Genomic DNA, 19763 nt, shown 5'->3' with positions numbered 1-19763 from the left:
TTAGTAAGGGGGAGACAGGAGAGAACAGCCTGTTTTCATTTGTGGTTCGACAGAGGAGGGAGGTAGTAGATTTAAATTACTGGGCAGTAACATCTCAGATAGCCTGTCCTGGGCTCAGCACATAGATGTCACCAAATATTCTAACAAACATCTACAAATGCTCTGCAGGAAGTATCCTTACTGGTTGCACCATGGCTTGGTACAGCAATTCCAATGCACAGGATTGCAAGAAGATGCAGAGAGTGATGGTCTCAGCCAGGTCTATAAGAGGCACCTCTCCTCCCCTCCCCATCATTGAAAGCATCTATAAGAGGCGCTGCAACTAGAAGGGGGCTACTATGTGTGCAGGGCACTTTACCCGCTGATACCGTCAGGCAGACTGAAGTCCCACACCACCAGGTTCAGGAATAACCTTCTTTCCTACAACTATCATGTTCTTGAAATGACTTGCACAACCCTAATCGTACCTCGGCAACAGAACACTGCAGGCCACCTCTTGTAGCACCATGGACTTGTTTACTATTGCTCTTATGGCACAAACTCTTTGTCTTTTACACAAATGCCCGTCTTTTTCCTTCCACTGTATGGCATGGTTAAGCTTAGTTTGGGCATTATTGATATTTTGTGTATTGTCTGAATCTATATGCCTGTGATGTCGCAAGTAAGATTTTCATTGTCCGGTGCATCTGTGCATATAACAAAAAAAAAGCATAAATTCAACGGGATTTGAAGGTTGCAGCATTGAGTCATAGTCAGAGCCATGCAGCACACAATAGGCCCTTCAGCCCAACTTGTCTATGCTAACCAAGACGCCCCATTTATGCTATTCCCACCTGCCTGCTTTTGGCCCATATCCCTCCAAATCGTTCCTATCCATGTACCTGTCCAAATGTCTATTAAATATTGTTATAATATCTGGCTGAACTACCTCATTTGGCAAATCGTTACATATACCCACCACTCAAAGGTTGCCCCTCGGGTTTTTATTAAATCTTTCCCCCCTCACCTTTAATCTGTTATTAGGACATCAGTTTAAGGATGGATATATGAATGCACCTTTAGCATGCTTTTCAAACAAACACATCACAACTCTAACCAACTAACAGCTGCCAAAGAGCTAATATGTCATAAGTATGCTCAGCATGTTACATGTGGAAATGGTTAGGAGTGCCTGTTGTAACCTTGTGAGAGAGTTAGGATCCCTTTCAATCTCTTACCTTGCCAGAGATGTGATTGTTTTCCGGATCGTATCTCCGATCGCTCTGCGGCCTAACATCGTGGAACTGGCGGCCTTTGCTCGGGATTGACTTTGAGCCCCACTGCGGGGATGTGGACTTACCATCAGAGCCGATCCCTTGCCTGGGATCGATGCTCCAACCTGTGGATTTCACCATCGAGGAGCTCGCAGTCTTGGGTAGAGACCGATGTCGGGAAGCCCCAGTCACAGAAGGTTTCAACCAGCCCCGACCCGGGGTCAGATCGCCCAGCGCGGGGGAGCTGAGATTCCCCCCCAATGCAGGAGCTTGATCGCCCGGACGCGAGGGCCCCAAACCCCGCCGGCTACGGGAGCCAAGATCGCACTGTCAACGGAAAGCTCGAAGCCCCCGACCGTGGGGGAACAAAGAAGGGAAGAGATCTAACTTTTCTTTGCCTTTCATCACAGTGAGGAATGTGGAGGAGTCGCTGTGGTGGATGTTTATGTTAAAATGTATTTTTGTGTGCTGTTGCTTTCTATTGGTATGACTGTATGGCAAATGAAATTCCTCGTATGTTGCAAAACATACTTGGCTAATAAAGTATGATTATGATTGTTCTCTAGCTCCTACCTTGAGTTCTATTCAGCTGTCTAACATGATCAGGATCCTGAGCCATTGACATCAACCCAGATCTCCACCACTGTGCTGGCCTTAGTCCCCTCACCCGTTGTTACACCTCCACCTCTGAAATTCCATTGTTAAAATAGGTTTCAGAGATACATATTACATCTTTCCATGAGCTGAATGCTGCAAGAGAAAAAATAAATAAACAGACCAAAATAAAAAGCTCCACGTAGATATTATTTCTGGAGCCGGAGAGTTCAAACATTGAAAGGCAATAATAAACTTGCATTATGAAACATGTCTCACAACTTTAGGAGATCTCCAAAGGCTTTTAGTCAAATACTGGTCAGCATACTCTATAATGTTCTTTGAAATATTGTTCTTTCATTCCAGGGATAAAACCATCTCCCATCACTGTTTCCTTCAGTTTAATGCAAATATATTCAGCAAGGTGCCATATTAAAGGTTACTGCTCAAGATGAGGACTTGTGGTGCAGAGGGTTATATATTAATATTTAGTGCCCTTGGACTTAACGGCACAGTGGCTAAGTATCGGAGCCACTTGGAATAAACATCCATCGTCTCCGGTTTAAATCACCACATGGGGACTGCGTGTCCCCAATTCAGATTATTAAATAGTCTTGCATTTAAAAATGAAGAGGTAGTTTCAGGAATGTACAAGTCACAAAAGTGTTATAAAAACTTGTCTGTCATTAATATCCAAGCGACAACTAGATTTACGTGGTCTACTGGACTTACATGGTCAGCCGCAAATGGACCTCCAGACCCAAGCAATGTTTAACCAAAGACGCCCATCTGAGAGGGTGGCACTGCCACTGCACAAAAAGAAATAGACTGAGAACACTGTGAGGGCAGTGGTAGAGTTGCTGCCTTACAGCACCAGAGACCCGGGTTCAATCCTGACTACGGGTGTTGTCTGTAGGAAGTTTTTACATTCTCCCTGTGACCATGCGGGTTGTCTCCGGTTACTCCAAAAAGACATACAGGTTTGTAGGCTAATTGGCTTTGGTAAATTGCAAATTGCCCCCAGCGTGTAGGATAGTGCTAGTGTTTCGTGTGATCGCTGGTCGGCACGGACTCGGAGGGCCGAAGGGCCTGTTTCCACGTTGTATCTCTGTAGTCTAAAGCAGAAATGGGAAACTGTCACGCAGATTAGTCAAGAGTCTGAAGATGGGTTCTGACCTGAAACTTCACCAGCCCATTCCACCTACAGATGCTGCCTGACCCCCCCCGCACCCCACCCATAGAGTTTCTCCAGTACTGTGTGCTTTGCTCTTGAATTTCAAAACTGAACATCTGTGTGGTGCTGTGGGCCAGTAGCAGTAGACTATGTCAACGCAATCCATTACCTTGTGCCTGCAATATGCTTCTTTCCACATTTGCCACCAAGACAAGGGGCCAAATCTGATTCAATGAGGAAAGTACAAGGAGATTCTAGGAGCAACTCCATGTGGGCTTCTGAATGAGATGTCCATGATCCCACAATCTAAACATCAGATTCAATTTCGTCAATACAACAATGTACAATTGTGAACGGTGATAACCAATTAACAGTTGGCGGCAGGGGAAAGCTTCAAGGTCATCTCCATCGTCTCCTGCAGCAGGGCCCACCTCATGAATACCAACGGTCAAAGCATTTCTAGCCTTCACCAGAAGTGGCAAGTGGGTGAGTCATCTCAGCTCCTTCCGGGTGAGGACCTCAATATCACACACCAGAGAAGGTCTTTGCTATTAGGCTGAAGGTAAGCACTCCTCTAACCACACTGTTACAGCGACAGCATCTACCCAGCAATTCCAAAATTTTGCCCCGTTATGTCCTATGTACAAAAAGCAGGACAAATATAAAGTAGCGTCCGACGTTTTCAGCGGCTCCCTCCCGGTTCCATAGTCCATCGAGCCTACGGACTCAGGAAGGCCACTACCGCGGGGCCTTGCAAAGTCTGGTAAACCTCCACTGCATCCTCCCCAAAGCATCAACATCTTTCCTGAGATGACCAGAACTGTACACAACACCCAAATTGTGGCCTAACCAGAGTCCTATAGGGCTGCATCATGACTTCCCGACTCTTACATTCAAAGCCCCTCGCAATGATGGCAAGCATACCATACACTTTATTTACTACCCTATCTATTTGTGCTGCAACCTGTAGTGAGCTATGAACATCTGGAATAAAGCGTATTGTTTCGATCCCTATATTGAAGGTGCAGAGAATGTTCACTGGTTAGATTCTTGGCACTGGAGGTTTGTTCCATGTGAAAGATGAAGCAGAATGAGCCTACGCACTCCACAGTTTAGAAGAATGTGAGGCACTCAGAGTTTCTCTGGGGGATTTGTCAGGGTCAGTGTGGTGCAATAAGCAGGACTCCAGGCATAGTAAATCAATGTCACACGTTATAGGGTCTGCCAAGTAAAACTGAGCTGAGGAGGCAATCAAAAAATAAAAACACTACTGACGTAGCAAATGTGAAACAAGAACAGAAAATGCTGCAGATACTCAGAAGGTCTCCAGCATATGTGGAGAGGATAAACTTCTGGTCAAGGGTCTTCCACGTAATGTGTAGGTAGGAACTGCAGATGCTGGTTTACACATTCCATATAATTCTGAGTTGCAGAGTACCTCCATTATTTTCCATTCTGAAGAGGAAATCTACAGCACAAGCCTTTCCCTTAAGAGCTTGTTACTTTGTACTTGGGAACATTTTGGGCAGAGAAAATGTTCCCCATGTTGGAGGTGTCCAGAACCAGGGGGGTCACTGTTTAAGAATAAGGGGTAGGCCATTTAGGACTGAGATGAGGAAAAATGTTTTCTCACAGAGAGTTGTGAATCATTGGAATTCTCTGCCACAGAAGGTAGTGGAGGCCAATTCACTGGATGTATTCGAGAGTTAAATATAGCTCTTAGGGCTAACAGAATCAAGGGATATGGGAAGAAAGCAGGAACAAGGTACTGATTCTGGATGATCAGCCATGATCATATTGAATGGCGGTGCTGGCTCGAAGGGCCGAATGGCCTACTCCTGCACCTATTTTCTATGTTTCTATGTTACTACCGGTTGAAAGGAAATGACCAGACAGCCGAGCAAGGTGTGACTGGGGCAGCCAGCAACTACCTGTGAATGTAGTGTTAATGTCTCTGCATTCTTGTGCCAGGCTGTTGTCGTGAGGAGTCCGAGCAGCGAGTTATACTGAGTCATGCCAGCGAGACAGATGGTCCTCCCACTCGGCTGGGACAGCCCATGCAAAGCTGCCACGACTCGGACAGCTGCGGTTTACATCCGAAGGTGATGGGGGAGGTGAGGGGGAGTAATTCCCTTTGTTTCCTCCTTTAAAGCCCATTCCCCTCTTGTGCCATGTTCCAGTATCCGAATGTACTTACAGCATCAAATTATCATGACTATTTATAGGGGGAATGATCACGCCCATGCCAGCCAAAACAATAGGGCCGTGGCACATATCATACGCACCTTCTCTTGGTCCATCGCCTTGCTGCATGTAAACTGTTTGCCCAAGCACTGTCAAACCCGGTGATAGACACAAAGAGCCGGAGTAACTCAGCGGGTCAGACAGCATCTCTGGAGAAAAGGAATAGGTGGTGTTTCCGGTCGAGACACAGCTTTCTGTGTCTATCTTCGGTTTAAACCAGCATCTGTGGTTCCTCCCTACACACACTGTCATGGTTTCTCACAGAGCCATTCAGAGATACAGGATGGAAAGAGGCCCTTTAAGCTCAGCGATACTATCAACCGGGCATTTACACTGACCCTACATTATCTCATTGTTTAAATTATTCCTGCATTACCATCAAATCCCCCCAGATTCCACTACTCGACTAATTACTGGGGCAATTTCGAGCAGCCAATAAACCTACCAACCTGCACATTTTTGGGATGTGGGAGGAAACCCAGGCACTTGAGGAGACCAACACACAGTCACAGGGAGAACGTGCAAACTCCACACAGGTAGCGCATGGGTTTCGGGAACTGTGAGGCAGCAGCTCTACCCGAGGTTTCTGCTTCAAGCATCCACCCTCCCAGTGAGTAAAGAAGACACCCTCCACCCATCAAATCCAATCTGCCATTTGTTAAGTTTGTGGTTGATCTGATCTTGGCCTCAGCTCCATTTTCCTTTCCACTCCCATCACCCGAGACTCCTCTACAGAACGACAACATGTCAATTTCAGTTTTGAACATATTCACTGACTCTGTCTCTACAGCACTCTGCGGTAGACAATTCCAACGATTCACCGACACTGGTGAGACTAAATTCCTCCTCGATCCCATCTTAAAGGGTTGACCCCTTATTATGAAACCATGCCCCCAGTTCTAGAATTACAACCACCCCTCTGATATCGCACTTCACCACCAGCGCAAGGAAAAAAGCATTTCCCAGTCAAGTGCCCCAAATCGAATGCTTTAGCTAAAGTCATAAAAGATGCACACCACCCCGGCCATGTTCTCATCTCACTATTACCACGGGAAAGGCAGCACAGGAAGCTGAGAACCATGATATCCAGGACCAAGAACAGCTTCTTCCCAGCAACTCTGAAACCACAAACCAACCTCAGCAACTATGATCTACTGTGAACTTTGTTTTAATTACACTATATACTTCAGTTGGGCACAGTTATGGTCTGATTACATCGTATTATTGATTATTCATTTATTATATTCTTTGATCACTGCATATTTACCCGTGTGTTATTGTATTAATGGGGCTGTAGAGCTGCAGCAAGCAAGAATTTTTTTGTTCAGTTGCCAGTACATACGACAATTAAAGACTCTCAACTAATCAGACCCATTACATTTAAGCATGAGTCATTGAAACATACTGCAAATAGCAAGGGGCGTGGCACTGTGATGCTTACAATCCCACCACAAGCAACCGGTCACTGAAGCACCCATCGACCTTGCCTCCCAACATTCAGCCCATTTTGTCTGCAACCGTGCCTTGCCTTGGATCCCATGGGTTTCTACTTCATTGAACAACCTCTAGGTACGTCATTGTCAAAAGCTTTATTAATAACCACATCGATGATAGCTAACAATCTACAAGTGTCTCGACCCGAAACGTCGCCCATTCCTTCTCTCCAGAGATGCTGCCTGCCCCCACTGAGTTACTTCAGCATCTTGTGTTTAAACCAGCATCTGCAGTTCCTTCCTACACAATCTACTCTTAGCCTTGTTTTCTCCTCAAAGGTTTCAGGCAGACACAACAGACCTATGCTAACTATCCTCGATTTCTCTGCATTTCTGATGATTTTAACTGTCCTTCAGAAATGTCTCCAATAATGTGACCCTTTCAATGATTTCACTGTTTACTTCCATATTTTCTTATCTGCAGATCATCCAAGATGCGTTTTAATCCTTTGAGTAAATAATGCAAACCTTACATCAACTGCAAGTTTACTTTTCTCTTAGTTCCATTTATTTCCCGCGGATCGGCTTCGCTGATGGATCATGAAATAATTGTACAATTTACAATGTATACATGTTTATGTGGGATTCTTCATTAAATGCTCAGAAACAAAAGACAGGAGCAGGAGGATATCATGTGGCCTTTTGAACCGATTCTGCAATTAAGTATGAACAATACTGATTGACTATCCCAATACCATATTCCTCCTCTCCCCAAAGCCTATGATGCAGTGACCAGAAACATACTTTCTGAAGTATAAAATGTATGTTTCTTTTGTCTGTTCTTAGTGTTGTAGGCATCTTGGTCCACCAGTGGGAATAAAAACATATTTCCTCTGAACTTTCTCACACCATTTTCACCTGCATTTGTACCATGCAAGATCCCCCTTCTCTGTTTGAGGTTTGGTGACATAAATTACAACAAGTTGAACAAGTTAGGTCTTTATTCTTTGGAGCGCAGAAGGTTAAGGGGGGACTTGATAGACGTCTTTAAAATTATGAGAGGGATAGACAGAGTTGACGTGGATAAGCTTTTTCCATTGAGAGTAGGGAAGATTCAAACAAGAGGACATGATTTGAGAATTAAGGGACAAACGTTTAGGGGTAACATGAGGGGAAACTTCTTTACTCAGAGAGTGGTAGCTGTGTGGAATGAGCTTCCAGTGAAAGTGGTGGAGGCAGGTTCGATTTTATCATTTAAAAATAAATTGGATAGGTATATGGACGGGAAAGGAATGGAGGGTTATGGTCTGAGTGCAGGTAGATGGGACTAGGGGAGAATAAGTGTTCGGCATGGACAAGAAGGGCCGAGATGGCCTGTTTCCGTGCTGTAATTGTTATATGGTTATATGGTTATAAGGTTAATTACAACATAACCTTCATCCCATGAACTAAAGACACACTGTGCTTTCTGTTGAAATTGAAATTAATTGAAGCAGACTAAAAATAGGCACAACATGCTGGAGTAACTCAGCGGGTCAGGCAAAATGTCTGGAAAAAAAGAATAGTTGATGTTTCGGGTCGGGACCCTTCATCAGACTAAGAGTCAGGGAGGGGGACACTGACAGTATGCGAAGATGCAGAACAACGCAGAGCCTGCATCGATGACTCAGGAAAGGTGGAGCCCACAATGGTTCATTGTTGGCTGGGGATGAGGTGATATTAGCAACAAGATAAGGGTGGGGGAGGGACGGAGAGAGAGGGAATGCAAGGGTTACTTGTAGTTAGAGAAATTAATAGTCATTCTGTTGGGCTGTAAGCTGCCCAAGCAAAATATGAGGCGCTGTTCCTCCAATCATAATCATAACCATCATTAAATATCATACTTTAATAGCCAAGTATGTTTTGCAACATACGAGGAATTTCATTTTCCATACAGTCATACAAATAAAAAGCAACAGAACACACAAAATACATTTTAACATGAACATCCACCACAGTGACTCCTCCACATTCTTCACTGTGATGGAAGGCGAAAAAAAGTTCTCTTCCCTTATTTGTTCTCCCGCGGTGGCAGGCCTTGAGCCTTCCGTTGACCGGGTGATCTTGGCTCCTGTAGCCGGCAGTCGGGCCCTCCACATTGGGGCGATCAAGCTTCTGCATCAGGGGGGAAATCTCAGCTCCCCCGCGCCGGGCGATCTGACCCCGGGTCTGGGCTGGTCGAAACCTTCTGCGTCGTTTGGAGCGTCCCGACAACGGTCTCTACCCGAGACTGCGAGCTCCTCGGTGGTGAAATCCGCAGGTCGCGGTTGGAGCGTGGATCCCAGGCAAGGGATCAGCTCCGATGGTAAGTCCCTGCGGTGGGGCTCAAAGTCAGTCCCGAGCAAGGCCGCCAGCTCCATACTATTAGGCCGCAGACGACCGGAAATACGATCTAGAAAACAATCGCATCTCCGGCAAGGTAAGAGAATGAAAAAAAAGTTTCTACTGACCCCCTCCCCCACATAAAACAAACCAATTTGCATGTGACGTCACTCTGAGAGTGGAGGTGCTCCAGGATATAAAGGTCAGCATGGGATTGGGAAGGGGAGTTAAAATGTTTGGCAACTGTAAGTAAGTTTAATGGCCAAGTATTCACATACAAGGAATTTGCCTTGGTGCTCCGACTACAGGTAACAACATGACATACAGTGACAGTTACGAATGACTCAGAAAACACTAAACATTAATAATAACAAAACATTAATGATAAAACACCATGTGAACCAACAAAATACCAGATCAAAGGGAGGCTACAAATTTTTGGCTGTTGAGTAGAGCAACTACTCGTAGATAAAAACTGTTTTTATGTCTGGCTGTGGCAGCTTTGACAGTCCGGAGTCACTCTCCAGAGGGAGGTGATTCAAAGAGTTTGTGGCCAGGGTGAGAGGGGTCAGAGATGATCTTGCCCGCTCGCTTCCTGGTCCTTGCATTGTACAGTTCATCAATGGAGGGAAGGTTGCAGCCAATAACCTTCTCAGCTGATCGGACGATTCGCTGCAGCCTCCAGGTGTCGTGCTTGATGGCTGGGCCAAACCAGACCATGATGGAGAAGGTGAGGACAGACTCTACGATGGTACTGTAGAATTCGACCATCATTGCCTGTGGCAGATTGTGCTTCCTCAGCTGCCATAGGAAGCACATCCTCTGTTGTGCCTTTTTAACTGTGGAATCGATGGTAGCCCCCCACTTAAGGTCCTTGGAAATTATGGTTCCTAGGAGCTTAAAATACTCCACAGATGTGACTGTGGTGTTGTTGATGGTGAGTGAGGTGAGGGGAGGGGGAGCTCTCCTAAAGTCTACAATCAATTCCACTGTCTTAAGAGCATTGAGGTCTAGGTTTTTGCGATGGCACCAGGACGCCTGCTGTGACACTTCCTGTCTGTAGGCAGATTCCTCCCCATCCTGGATCAGTTCAATCAGGGTTGTGTAGTCCGCAAACTTGAGAAGCTTGACAGAGGTGTCTGTGGAGGTGCAGTGATTGGTGTAGAGAGAGTAGAGGAGAGGAGAGAGTATGCAGCCTTGCGGTGCTTCTATGCTGAGTGTTTGCGGGTCGGAGATGTGCTTTCCCAGCCTCACATGCTGCTTCCTGTCTGTCAGGAAGCTGGTGATCCACCGACAGAGGGGTTCAGGCACCGTCAACTCAGAAAGTTTGGAATGCAGAGCTAAAATCAACAAACAGGATCTTCACTTAGGTCCCCTGCCGGTCCAGGTGCTGTCGGATGAAGTGCAGGCCTAGGTTGACTGCATCATCCACAGATCTATTGGCCCGATATGCAAACTGCATAGGGTCTAGCAGGGGGATCGTGATATTTTGGGAGATTGCATAGGCCAAGGTGGGCTGAGCACAGGTGTTCAGCAAAACGGACGCCCAGCCTGTGCTTGGTCTCGCTGATATATAGACTAAACTTGGGCTTTCGGGAGTGGTCAGTGGTACAATGTCCCATTTAGCTGAAACTGGGCACCAACTGGCCCTGGGTTTTCTGAATCGAACTATGAGAAATATGTAAAGGACAACATGCATCTAAATCCTCACAAGATGGATCATCCAACATACAGGTCTTGACAACATAATGATTTAAGTAAATTGGCAACAGAACCACTGGCAAGATGAGAGAGAGAGAAAAATTAGGAAGCAATTGTTATTCATTGATGCAAACAAATTCAATAACAGCTTTCAAATAAATTGTTGAATCGGAAAATAATGCACAACTCTAGTTAAAGTGTATGGGAATAGGGCTAATCGGATTCAAAAAGTTGGAACATGTAACATGGTTCAAATGACCACCTTCTGACTGCATTATTTTTATTTTTCAAATGGCCCAACAAAAATACACACTCTCAATGCTCATCTTTTCACCCACCATGGGTAAAGTAAGCGGTATTTTTTAACACAGCCAAACTTAGATAACAATAGTCACATCGTTTGCTAATCCTTTTTGAAAATACAGGAATAAAAACCATACTTTCAAAAAAGATTAGCAAATGGCTTTCATATAAATTGCTTCTAGTCTGTGTGGGTTACATCAGCAGCAGATGCTGCATTCTGCATTGCTCTTTAACTGCCACTACCTTGCAAACCAAAAGGTATCAACCTTCTTGGGAGACCCAAATGAGGGATTTTGCCCTTGTGTGGAGTACATGACTGGTGCTGGGGAGCTCACTGCAGGATAGAGATGCCCAAGGCCACCCTGATATTTATTGTCAGTCTTTATTCGCCGCTGTGAAGGTGGTGGTGTTTTAAGCCGTTGCACTCACATGATGAACAAGCTCTCCAAAAACTATCTGGTTGGAAGCTCCGAGAAAATGTGCCGACATTATTCCTGGTTCAATGAGTACTGCTGGAGGGGAACTTGTAGCTGATGGTGATCTTGGACAGTTGTTGGCCGAGGTGATGAAGATAAAGAGACTGGAAAGCTTCATGCAGAGACCAAATGCAGACAGTGTGCATCCATGGTCAATAGACGGAGGTTTGGGGAGCATCTTGGGTTCTCTGGTCCTTGTTGAGCCAGAGTGATCCAGGTACCCGAGGCTGACATTAGCTTCCTTTGTCCCACCTGCTTCCAAAACCCTACAAAGACACCATTTGCTGGTGTGCAGTATGGACAGTAAGTGCTCTCGTTCAACATCTAATAGAAGAATATCTAAACTATATGAATTGCTGGCTTACTGCTGGTATAAGAATAGGAGTGGACCACTGGACCCCATTCAATCCACTGCTAATCCATTTATAATTCTACTGTGGCTGCCTAAGGCAGTCCTAGTTCTGACACTTGCAATTGACTTCCTGTTTTTTGGGGAAGAGATTCCTGATTTCTGGAGTCCTTTGTGTGTGTACAGGAATGTTTCCCAACCTCATCTTTTATCAGCTTGGTTTTAATTTTAAGGCTATCCCCATGTTCTATACTCTCTCCCTCCCCATCTTTTTCAACAATCTCCAACATATGATATGCTGTTTGTCCAATTGAGGGGTGTCTGCCCAGTTTGGACCTTCAGAGTCATGTCAATGGCACAGTACGTAGTCTTTCCCTGTGGGTGTAGCTTTTTGTGCAGTTTCACATTTTCACAGAGCAAAATCTATTCCATATATGGCCGTGACTCTGCTGGTAGCTTCAGTAGGAGGACATTGTCACTGAGAAAAAAGCAGCGCCATCAACAAATAATTGGTTATAAAATAAAATCTGAATTTTTATAAACACAAGAAGCATGTAATGCATAAATGTCAGCGCTCTTCAGGATGGAAAGGCAGATCTACTTATTATATGCATTATTTGATATCTTGCTAAGGGCAGAACTGGTTTAACTGATGGTTTGTGTTCTGACTCATTCAATGATAATAATTAAACCCACCAGGCTGCGTGATGTTTTGGCTAGTTTGAGAAGAGATCCTACGTGATTGAGACAAAGGCAATCCACCATTCCTCGTTCCATTCCTGCAGGGTTTATTCCTATTGACCACAGCATACTCCTCCAGCACTCGCTTTACCAATGTCCAACTGCATCGCAACGAGTTTGCTTGGTTGTGTTCGTATCCAAGTGGAGAATAAGCGGTGGTGACTTCCACTTCCACACTTGAATCATAACCTGTGGTGCCTCTCAAAGATCAACCCCTGGCTGCACTCTATTTCTCATCTATGGACTATTCACTGGTAACAACATCTGAGAAAAGTGCCAGTTTCCACCATTAGGCAGATAGCTTTCCATAGAATCACACAGCCTTTCAGCCCACTATATCCATGCTGACCATCAAGTCTCCATCTACTCTAATCCTATTAACCAGCACTTGGCCCACACCCTTCTATACCACATTGGCAGTTCAAGTGGTCGTCTAGATCCTTCTTAAATGTTGTGAGAGTCTCTGACTCCACCACTCACCTAGGCTTCAGAACCGTAAAAAATAGAACACAGGAAAGTACAGCACAGGAGCAGGACCTTTGGCCCACAATGTCTATGCCGAACATGATGGCAAGGTAAACCAATCTCCTCTGCCTGCACATGATCCATAACCCTCCATTCCCTGCTTATCCATGTGCCCATCTAAAAGTAACAAATGGCAACTATCTAAATGTGCAGATTTTTAACAATACCATGAAAGATTAAAGGCACTATGTGCAGTCACTGGCTTAGGAGGTTATGGAGCAAAGGCAGGAGGATGGGGTTGAGAGGGAAAGATAGATCAGCCATGATTGAATGGCAGAGTGGACTTGATAGGCCTAATTCTGTTCCTAGAACTTATGAACATACGAACAGTCCTGTCAGTCTCTGGATTCCTACCGTCTCCCTGCAAGCAGTTTGAAACTAAATCCAACTGCTAGCCCCATGTCATTGTATATTTGACTCAAACTGAACTGTGGATCATATGATGCCACCACTGAGATTGCTACATGGTATTGGCCAGTTCCACCCCGACCCAGCTCACTAGCTGCTTCTGAAACCCATGGCCATGCTTTGGTTACCTCTGAACATGTTGATTTGAATCCTAGCCAGTGTGAGGGTCCCAAATCTCTGCTGTTGTTCTTTATGTTTAATATGAATGTCACTGTTTCCAAATCCCTATGTCATCCCCCCCTCCCCCCCCCCCCCCCCCCCCCCCCCCTCCCCTCCCCTCTTATGATATCCTCTAGCCTGAGAAGCATCCGCAAAATATATGGATCTAAGTTCACCCCCAAGTTGAAGCTTAGTTTTGACCTACAGGTGCCAAGACCTGATGCCGTGGAATTTTTCCTTAAAACCTTCTGTTGATTTCCCTTTCCTGCTTCAAGATGTGGCTTTAAATCTGCTTTTGTGACCAAACATTTGGCAATGTACTCTAACTAATCAATTTGTGTTTGAAATTGGTTCTCTGAGGCTCCTTGGGATATTCTTGTCGCTTAAAGGCATTACAGAATTGCAATTGTGTAGGAAGGAACTGCAGATGCTGGCTTACACCGAAGATAGACACAAAAAGCTGGAGTAACTCAAGGGGTCAGGCAGCATCTCAGGAAAGGAGGAATGGGTGACATTTCGGGTGGAGACCCTTCTTCATACTGCACCACCCATTCCTTCTTTCTAGAGATGCTGCCTTTCCTGCTGAGTTACTCCAGTATTTTGTGTCCATCACCAGACTGATTACATTATCCTAGCCCATGGATCAGCTGTAGCATCCCCCATACTGCAGCTGCAGAGTGAACAGGCCATTAAATAACCTTGGGATACACAGGACCAAATAATTAGAATTAAGCAATGTGCTTTCTTTCACTGAGTTTACAAGTGATACTGTGTCATGAATGAGCAGAATTGTTAATGGGCTTAAATTTTCAATAGAAAAATAGCCTTTGCTTATCAATAGAAAAACACAGTGCTGGCGTGGCAGGTCATGCACCCACACTGCCTGCTGATGATAACAGATAGAAATCGGTTACATTGTTAACGGAGCACTCGGCAGGTGTGAGGTTCTGTGCCCTTATCCTCAACTGTGCTGTTCGCTACCTCAAATTACACCAATGAGAGAGATATTCCACGGACCTTCGCAAGCAAATAGCTCTCAGAGCCTATCACCGGGTCGTAGTAAAGCGACAAACTATAACAGAATAACACCAACGAAAGCTGTTGGAGACCTTAATAACCGAGGAGACGCTCAATATTTATCACTCGCTGGTTATTTGATATTCTGCAGATGGGCGACCGTGACAGTAACGCTTGTAATGCCGTTATATAAACAAACAACATACAAAGAAATAGAGAAATGTTTTTGTAATCCAGAGGGCACCATGATAGGGGAACGGATACCGAGAGGGCAAACTTCCACAGCTATCTCTGCACCAGGCTTTCACTGCCCACTTGAACAAAAAAAAACACCCTGCTGTTTCTGTCACATGAATAACAATGCATTGATTCCAGAGAAGGTAAACGGTGATGTTTGCATCATCTACCGGTTACCTTGACCTGTGGCTGTCATTTAGCACACGAACACTGACATTGGATTGCAATGGTTCTCCCTCTATTGCTTCTAGTCGGGGTTAATGCAAAGAGCAGAATGCAGACCCACCTATACGACGTCTGTTTCCTGATGCCCAGCTCGCTCAGCCGCTGCTCCAGGCTCTGCGAGCAGCTCAGCGACTGCAGCAGGGGGCTGTGTCCGACCTCCGATGCCTCCCGTCCCGCGGCGGCCGCTACTGCATCCCGTTGCCCGGCGCCCGGAGCCGCGGCCACGGCAGAGGCGGCCGGAGAGCGCTCCATGGCGGGCGGCCGCTGCGCTCTCTCGGCGGCCTGGGGGAGCGGCGGCCGGCGCCGGGGGGCGGGGATGGGAGCGGGAGCGGCGGCGGCGGCAGCAGCGGGGATGGCAATGGACAGAGTGGCAGCAGCGGCGGCGGGCAGAGTGGGGGTGGCAGCAGGGGGAGCGGGCAGAGTGGCCGCGGTCGGCGCAGCCTCCATCACCGCCAGCGCGGGATTGTGGGAGTGGGTGGGAACGCGGATGGGACCCGGAGTGGGAGCAGGAGCCGGAGTGGGAGCAGGAGCAGGAGCCGGAGTGCTGAGTGAGAGGAAGAGTGGGGCTGGACCTGGAGTGGGAGCAGGAGCCGGAGTGGGAGCGGGTGTGGGAGCAGGAGCCGGAGTGGGAGCGGGTATGGGAGCAGGAGCCGGAGTGGGAGCAGGAGCCGGAGTGGGAGCAGGAGCCGGAGTGGGAGCAGGAGCCGGAGTGGGAGCAGGACTGAGAGTGGGAGCAGGACTGAGAGTGGGACCCAGAGTGAGAGGAAGAGTGGGGCTGGACCTGGAGTGGGAGCAGGAGCCGGAGTGGGAGCGGGTGTGGGAGCAGGAGCCGGAGTGGGAGCAGGAGCCGGAGTGGGAGCAGGAGCCGGAGTGGGAGCAGGAGCCGGAGTGGGAGCGGGTGTGGGAGCAGGAGCCGGAGTGGGAGCAGGAGCCGGAGTGGGAGCAGGAGCCGGAGTGGGAGCAGGACTGAGAGTGGGACCCAGAGTGAGAGGAAGAGTGGAGCTGGACCTGGAGTGGGAGCAGGAGCCGGAATGGGAGCGGGTGTGGGAGCAGGAGCCGGAGTGGGAGCAGGAGCCGGAGTGGGAATGGGTGGGACCCGGAGTGGGAGCGGGTGTGGGAGCAGGAGCGGGTGTGGGAGCCGGAGTGGGAGCAGGACTGAGAGTGGGACCCAGAGTGAGAGGAAGAGTGGGGCTGGACCTGGAGTGGGAGCAGGAGCCGGTATTGGGACTAAGAGCAGCAGTGGGGTCCGGAGTAAAGCTTTAGCTGGGAGTGGGACGAAGACCAGCAGCGGGGAGGTGGAGCAGGAGTAGCAGCTGAGACCAGGTCTGGACCCGGAACAGCGAGGGGTGTGGGAGCAGGAGCAGATCCAGCACCAGCAGCTGGGATGCGGTTCAGGAGCATGAAGTGGGAGTGGGACCAGCAGCAGGGAAGGCGGGTCGAGAGCAGGACCGGGAGCAGGAGTAGCAGCCGGCACCAGGAGTGGACTGGGATTTAGACCAGAAGCAGATCAAGAACCAGCAGCTTCGAAAGCGGACCAGGATCAGCAGCCGGCACCAGAACAGGAGTCGGGAGCGGATCTGGGAGCAAAACGGGAATCGGGAACAGAGGTGTAAACAGCAACAAGGGGCAAGCAGCAGCAAGATCAGAATCGGGCAGCTGGGAGGCAGTCCAGGATCAGGACAGGGAGCGAGAGCAGGACCAGAGCCGACTGCTGGGAGTCGAACCAGCTATGATGAATCGGGACCAGTAGCCCGAGAGAGAACCAGCAGCTTTCAGAAGATAGGAATCACCATCCAGCAGCAGAGATTCCCAACAGCAGCCTGGAGCCCCAGCAGCATCAATAGGAATCTGAGGGGTAACTTTTTCCACACAAAGGGTGATGCCGTGTATGGAACAAGCTGTTAGAGGACGTGGTTGAGGTAGGGACTATCCCACGTTTAAAAAACAGGTTAGGCAGGTAATAGGACTGGTTTGGAGAGATATGGACCAAACGCGGGCAGGTGGGACTAGTAGAGCTGGGACTTGTTGGCCGATGTGGAAAAGTTGGGTCAAATGGCCTGTTCCCATGATATATGATCATGACCAGCAGAGTCCCGGCAGTAGCTGAGAGTCCCAGCAGCACCCGGCAACAGGAAGGAGAACCAGCAAAAATGCCAAGAACAAATTTCTGACACGGTGCCCTGTGGGAGCTGGAACAGAACCAGTAGGTTCTAGCAGAGCCAGCAGATCCTGTGGTAGATATCTGCAGACAACACAATCACCTGGAGCAAGGATATCTTCCAGAAGCCACCAGTAAACATCAGCTGAAGAACACATGGCATTATCGTCAGCACCAGTGTCAGGGATGGTGCCCTGCCTGGCACCAGTCATAGCCTTTGCTTATCAGCTGTAGCTAGAAACATGAAGCAAGTGAGCTAGAACCATGTGCAGGCAGTGTCAGTGAATAGAACCATCTGTAGTAAGCTCCTTCTATAATCAGTGGGAATCACCTTCTGGAGTTTAACCTCTAGAACTGAGCAGAAAGAATCAGATCAACATTACCAAATCCATCACCCTGACCACCAACAATTAGTAGACATTTCTGCAGCCGATATCAGAGTTTAGACCCTGAGCACCAGGATTCTGCCATCTCTACCACCAGGAAGGACAAGGGCAGCAGATTTGGGGACCACCACCAACTGTAGGTCCCCTTCCAGATCATTCACCATCCTGACCTGGAAACCAGTCACTGGTCCTTCACTGGGTCTATACAAGAACTCCCTCACCAACGTCACTGTGGGAGCACCTTCACCAGATGAGCTGCACTGGTTTAAGATGAGATTCAGCACCAGCTCCCAATGACAATTAAGGATGGGCAATAAATGTTGGCATTTTCAGTAAAGCCCATGAAAAATGAGTTAAAAAAATCCTGGGCCAGAATATCAAAAGTCCAAAGGCAGTGGTTAAAGGTTTGATTGTCCAGCAGCAAGGGTACCCAACTTCCAGCAGGGAAAACAGCATCCACCAGAGGCAAGATACCGAACACCTGGGGGCAGTCAGCAATGGCAGATGTCAGAGTCACAGAATGATCAGGTAGTGGGATGAAAGTGCTACTGGAAATAGGCATAAGCAGATCACTCTCAGCATGACCAGCTACCTCTCATTGGGAGCACAAGGATCAGCACTGGACATTAGCTGCTGACACACATTTCAATGACAGAGGAATGAACTGTATAATGCCGAACCAGAGCAACATTGACCCGGCTTCAACACTCATTGTTTACAGACTGCTGAAGTACTCTGACACTGATAGATATATATTTACGTTTAGGGATTTATTGGAATACATTAAATTAGAGGTGGATAATGTAGGAGTGCATGACATTTATTCTTTTGATATGTAGGCTGTATATTTTGATATACAGGCTCTATTTAAAGGATAAGGAAGGCATATTGCAGCTTTGTCTCCTTAACTGTTTTATCTGTGCTTACTCATCACTCTCCGGACATTAAATGGAATATATCATTAATGCGGAGCAGGATTATGGGGTGGCATGTTTATTTTTAAATCCGTGCATGTTTTAGTGTTCAGCCTGAACGTGGTGTAGCATCATGGATTAATGATTATTTTACCCGTAAGTTCATGCTTCAGTTTCTCCATTTATGTATCAGTCCATGCTCAGTATCATCATTGAGTGCCTGTGTGATTCTGACAAAGAAGATCCAATCTTCCTCAACCTCATGACCACTCAGCAATTTGTGCAGAGGTTGACCATCTTGGTGTGGTGTCTATACATCAGCATTCAGCTGGCTATGACAACACAGTGACAATGTTCTTTTAATTCAACTGTATCCAATAACCATCTCCAACAGGCAGTTTACAACCCTGCAAATGAATAATTTCCTTCGCTCCATAGATGCTGCTGCACCCGCTGAGTTTCCCCAGCAATTTTGTGTACCATTGATTTCTCTAACTTCAGATAACCCTTGCATCCACTCTCTCTCTGTCCCTCCCCCACCCAAGTTTAGTTTCAAAGTCACACAAAATTGCTGGGGAAACTCAGCGGGTGCAGCAGCATCTATGGAGCGAAGGAAATAGGCGACATTTCGGGCCGAAACCCTTCTTCAGACAGTTTCTGTCATTAGTTTCAAAGTCGTCTTGTTTGGAGTCTCATTGTCTGTAACTCGTTTTCACCTCGCACACAGCTAACAATGGCCTGTTTCCTTTATCATCGTTAGTTTTTTGCATATCTTTCATTAATTTGTTCTCTATCACCGTCTGTATCTCCCGTTTCCCTTTTCTCTGGCTCTCAGTTCAGTTTTCTCCTTTAGGATGCTCATTTAACACCTACCTTGTTTTGTCAAACTTTTTGCTGCAACATGTGGTTCAGTATCAATTTATCTTTGTAAAATACTTCTTTGACATTTCATGGGATGTTTTGCTATATTGAGGGCACGGAATAAGCGCATGGCTGTTATCGTGTTGACTTGGTACATCAACATATACGATTTGCAAGTGATAACTGAACGATTCTTGTATAGATGTGCAAGATCAATGTCCACTCCATCATGAAAGGTACCTGG

General features: G+C 47.0%; 1 protein-coding gene across 1 annotated transcript in view; it reads right to left on the bottom strand.

Moving 5' to 3' along the window:
* The window catches only part of dgki (diacylglycerol kinase iota), a 120180-nt gene extending 104710 nt beyond the window's left edge, over positions 1-15470 (bottom strand). Inside the window, exon 1 of the mRNA XM_033037743.1 lies at positions 15262-15470. Within this exon, the coding sequence (XP_032893634.1) occupies positions 15262-15452 (191 nt within the window). The 5' untranslated portion in view covers positions 15453-15470. The remainder of the gene's footprint in view (positions 1-15261) is intronic.
* Positions 15471-19763: the final 4293 nt, after the last annotated feature.

This window comes from Amblyraja radiata, chromosome 19, assembly GCF_010909765.2.
Source record: "Amblyraja radiata isolate CabotCenter1 chromosome 19, sAmbRad1.1.pri, whole genome shotgun sequence".
In the NCBI taxonomy this organism is placed as follows: domain Eukaryota; kingdom Metazoa; phylum Chordata; class Chondrichthyes; order Rajiformes; family Rajidae; genus Amblyraja; species Amblyraja radiata.
The sequence above is the reverse complement of the archived record's forward strand: the minus strand, read 5'-3'. Positions and strand labels throughout refer to the sequence as shown.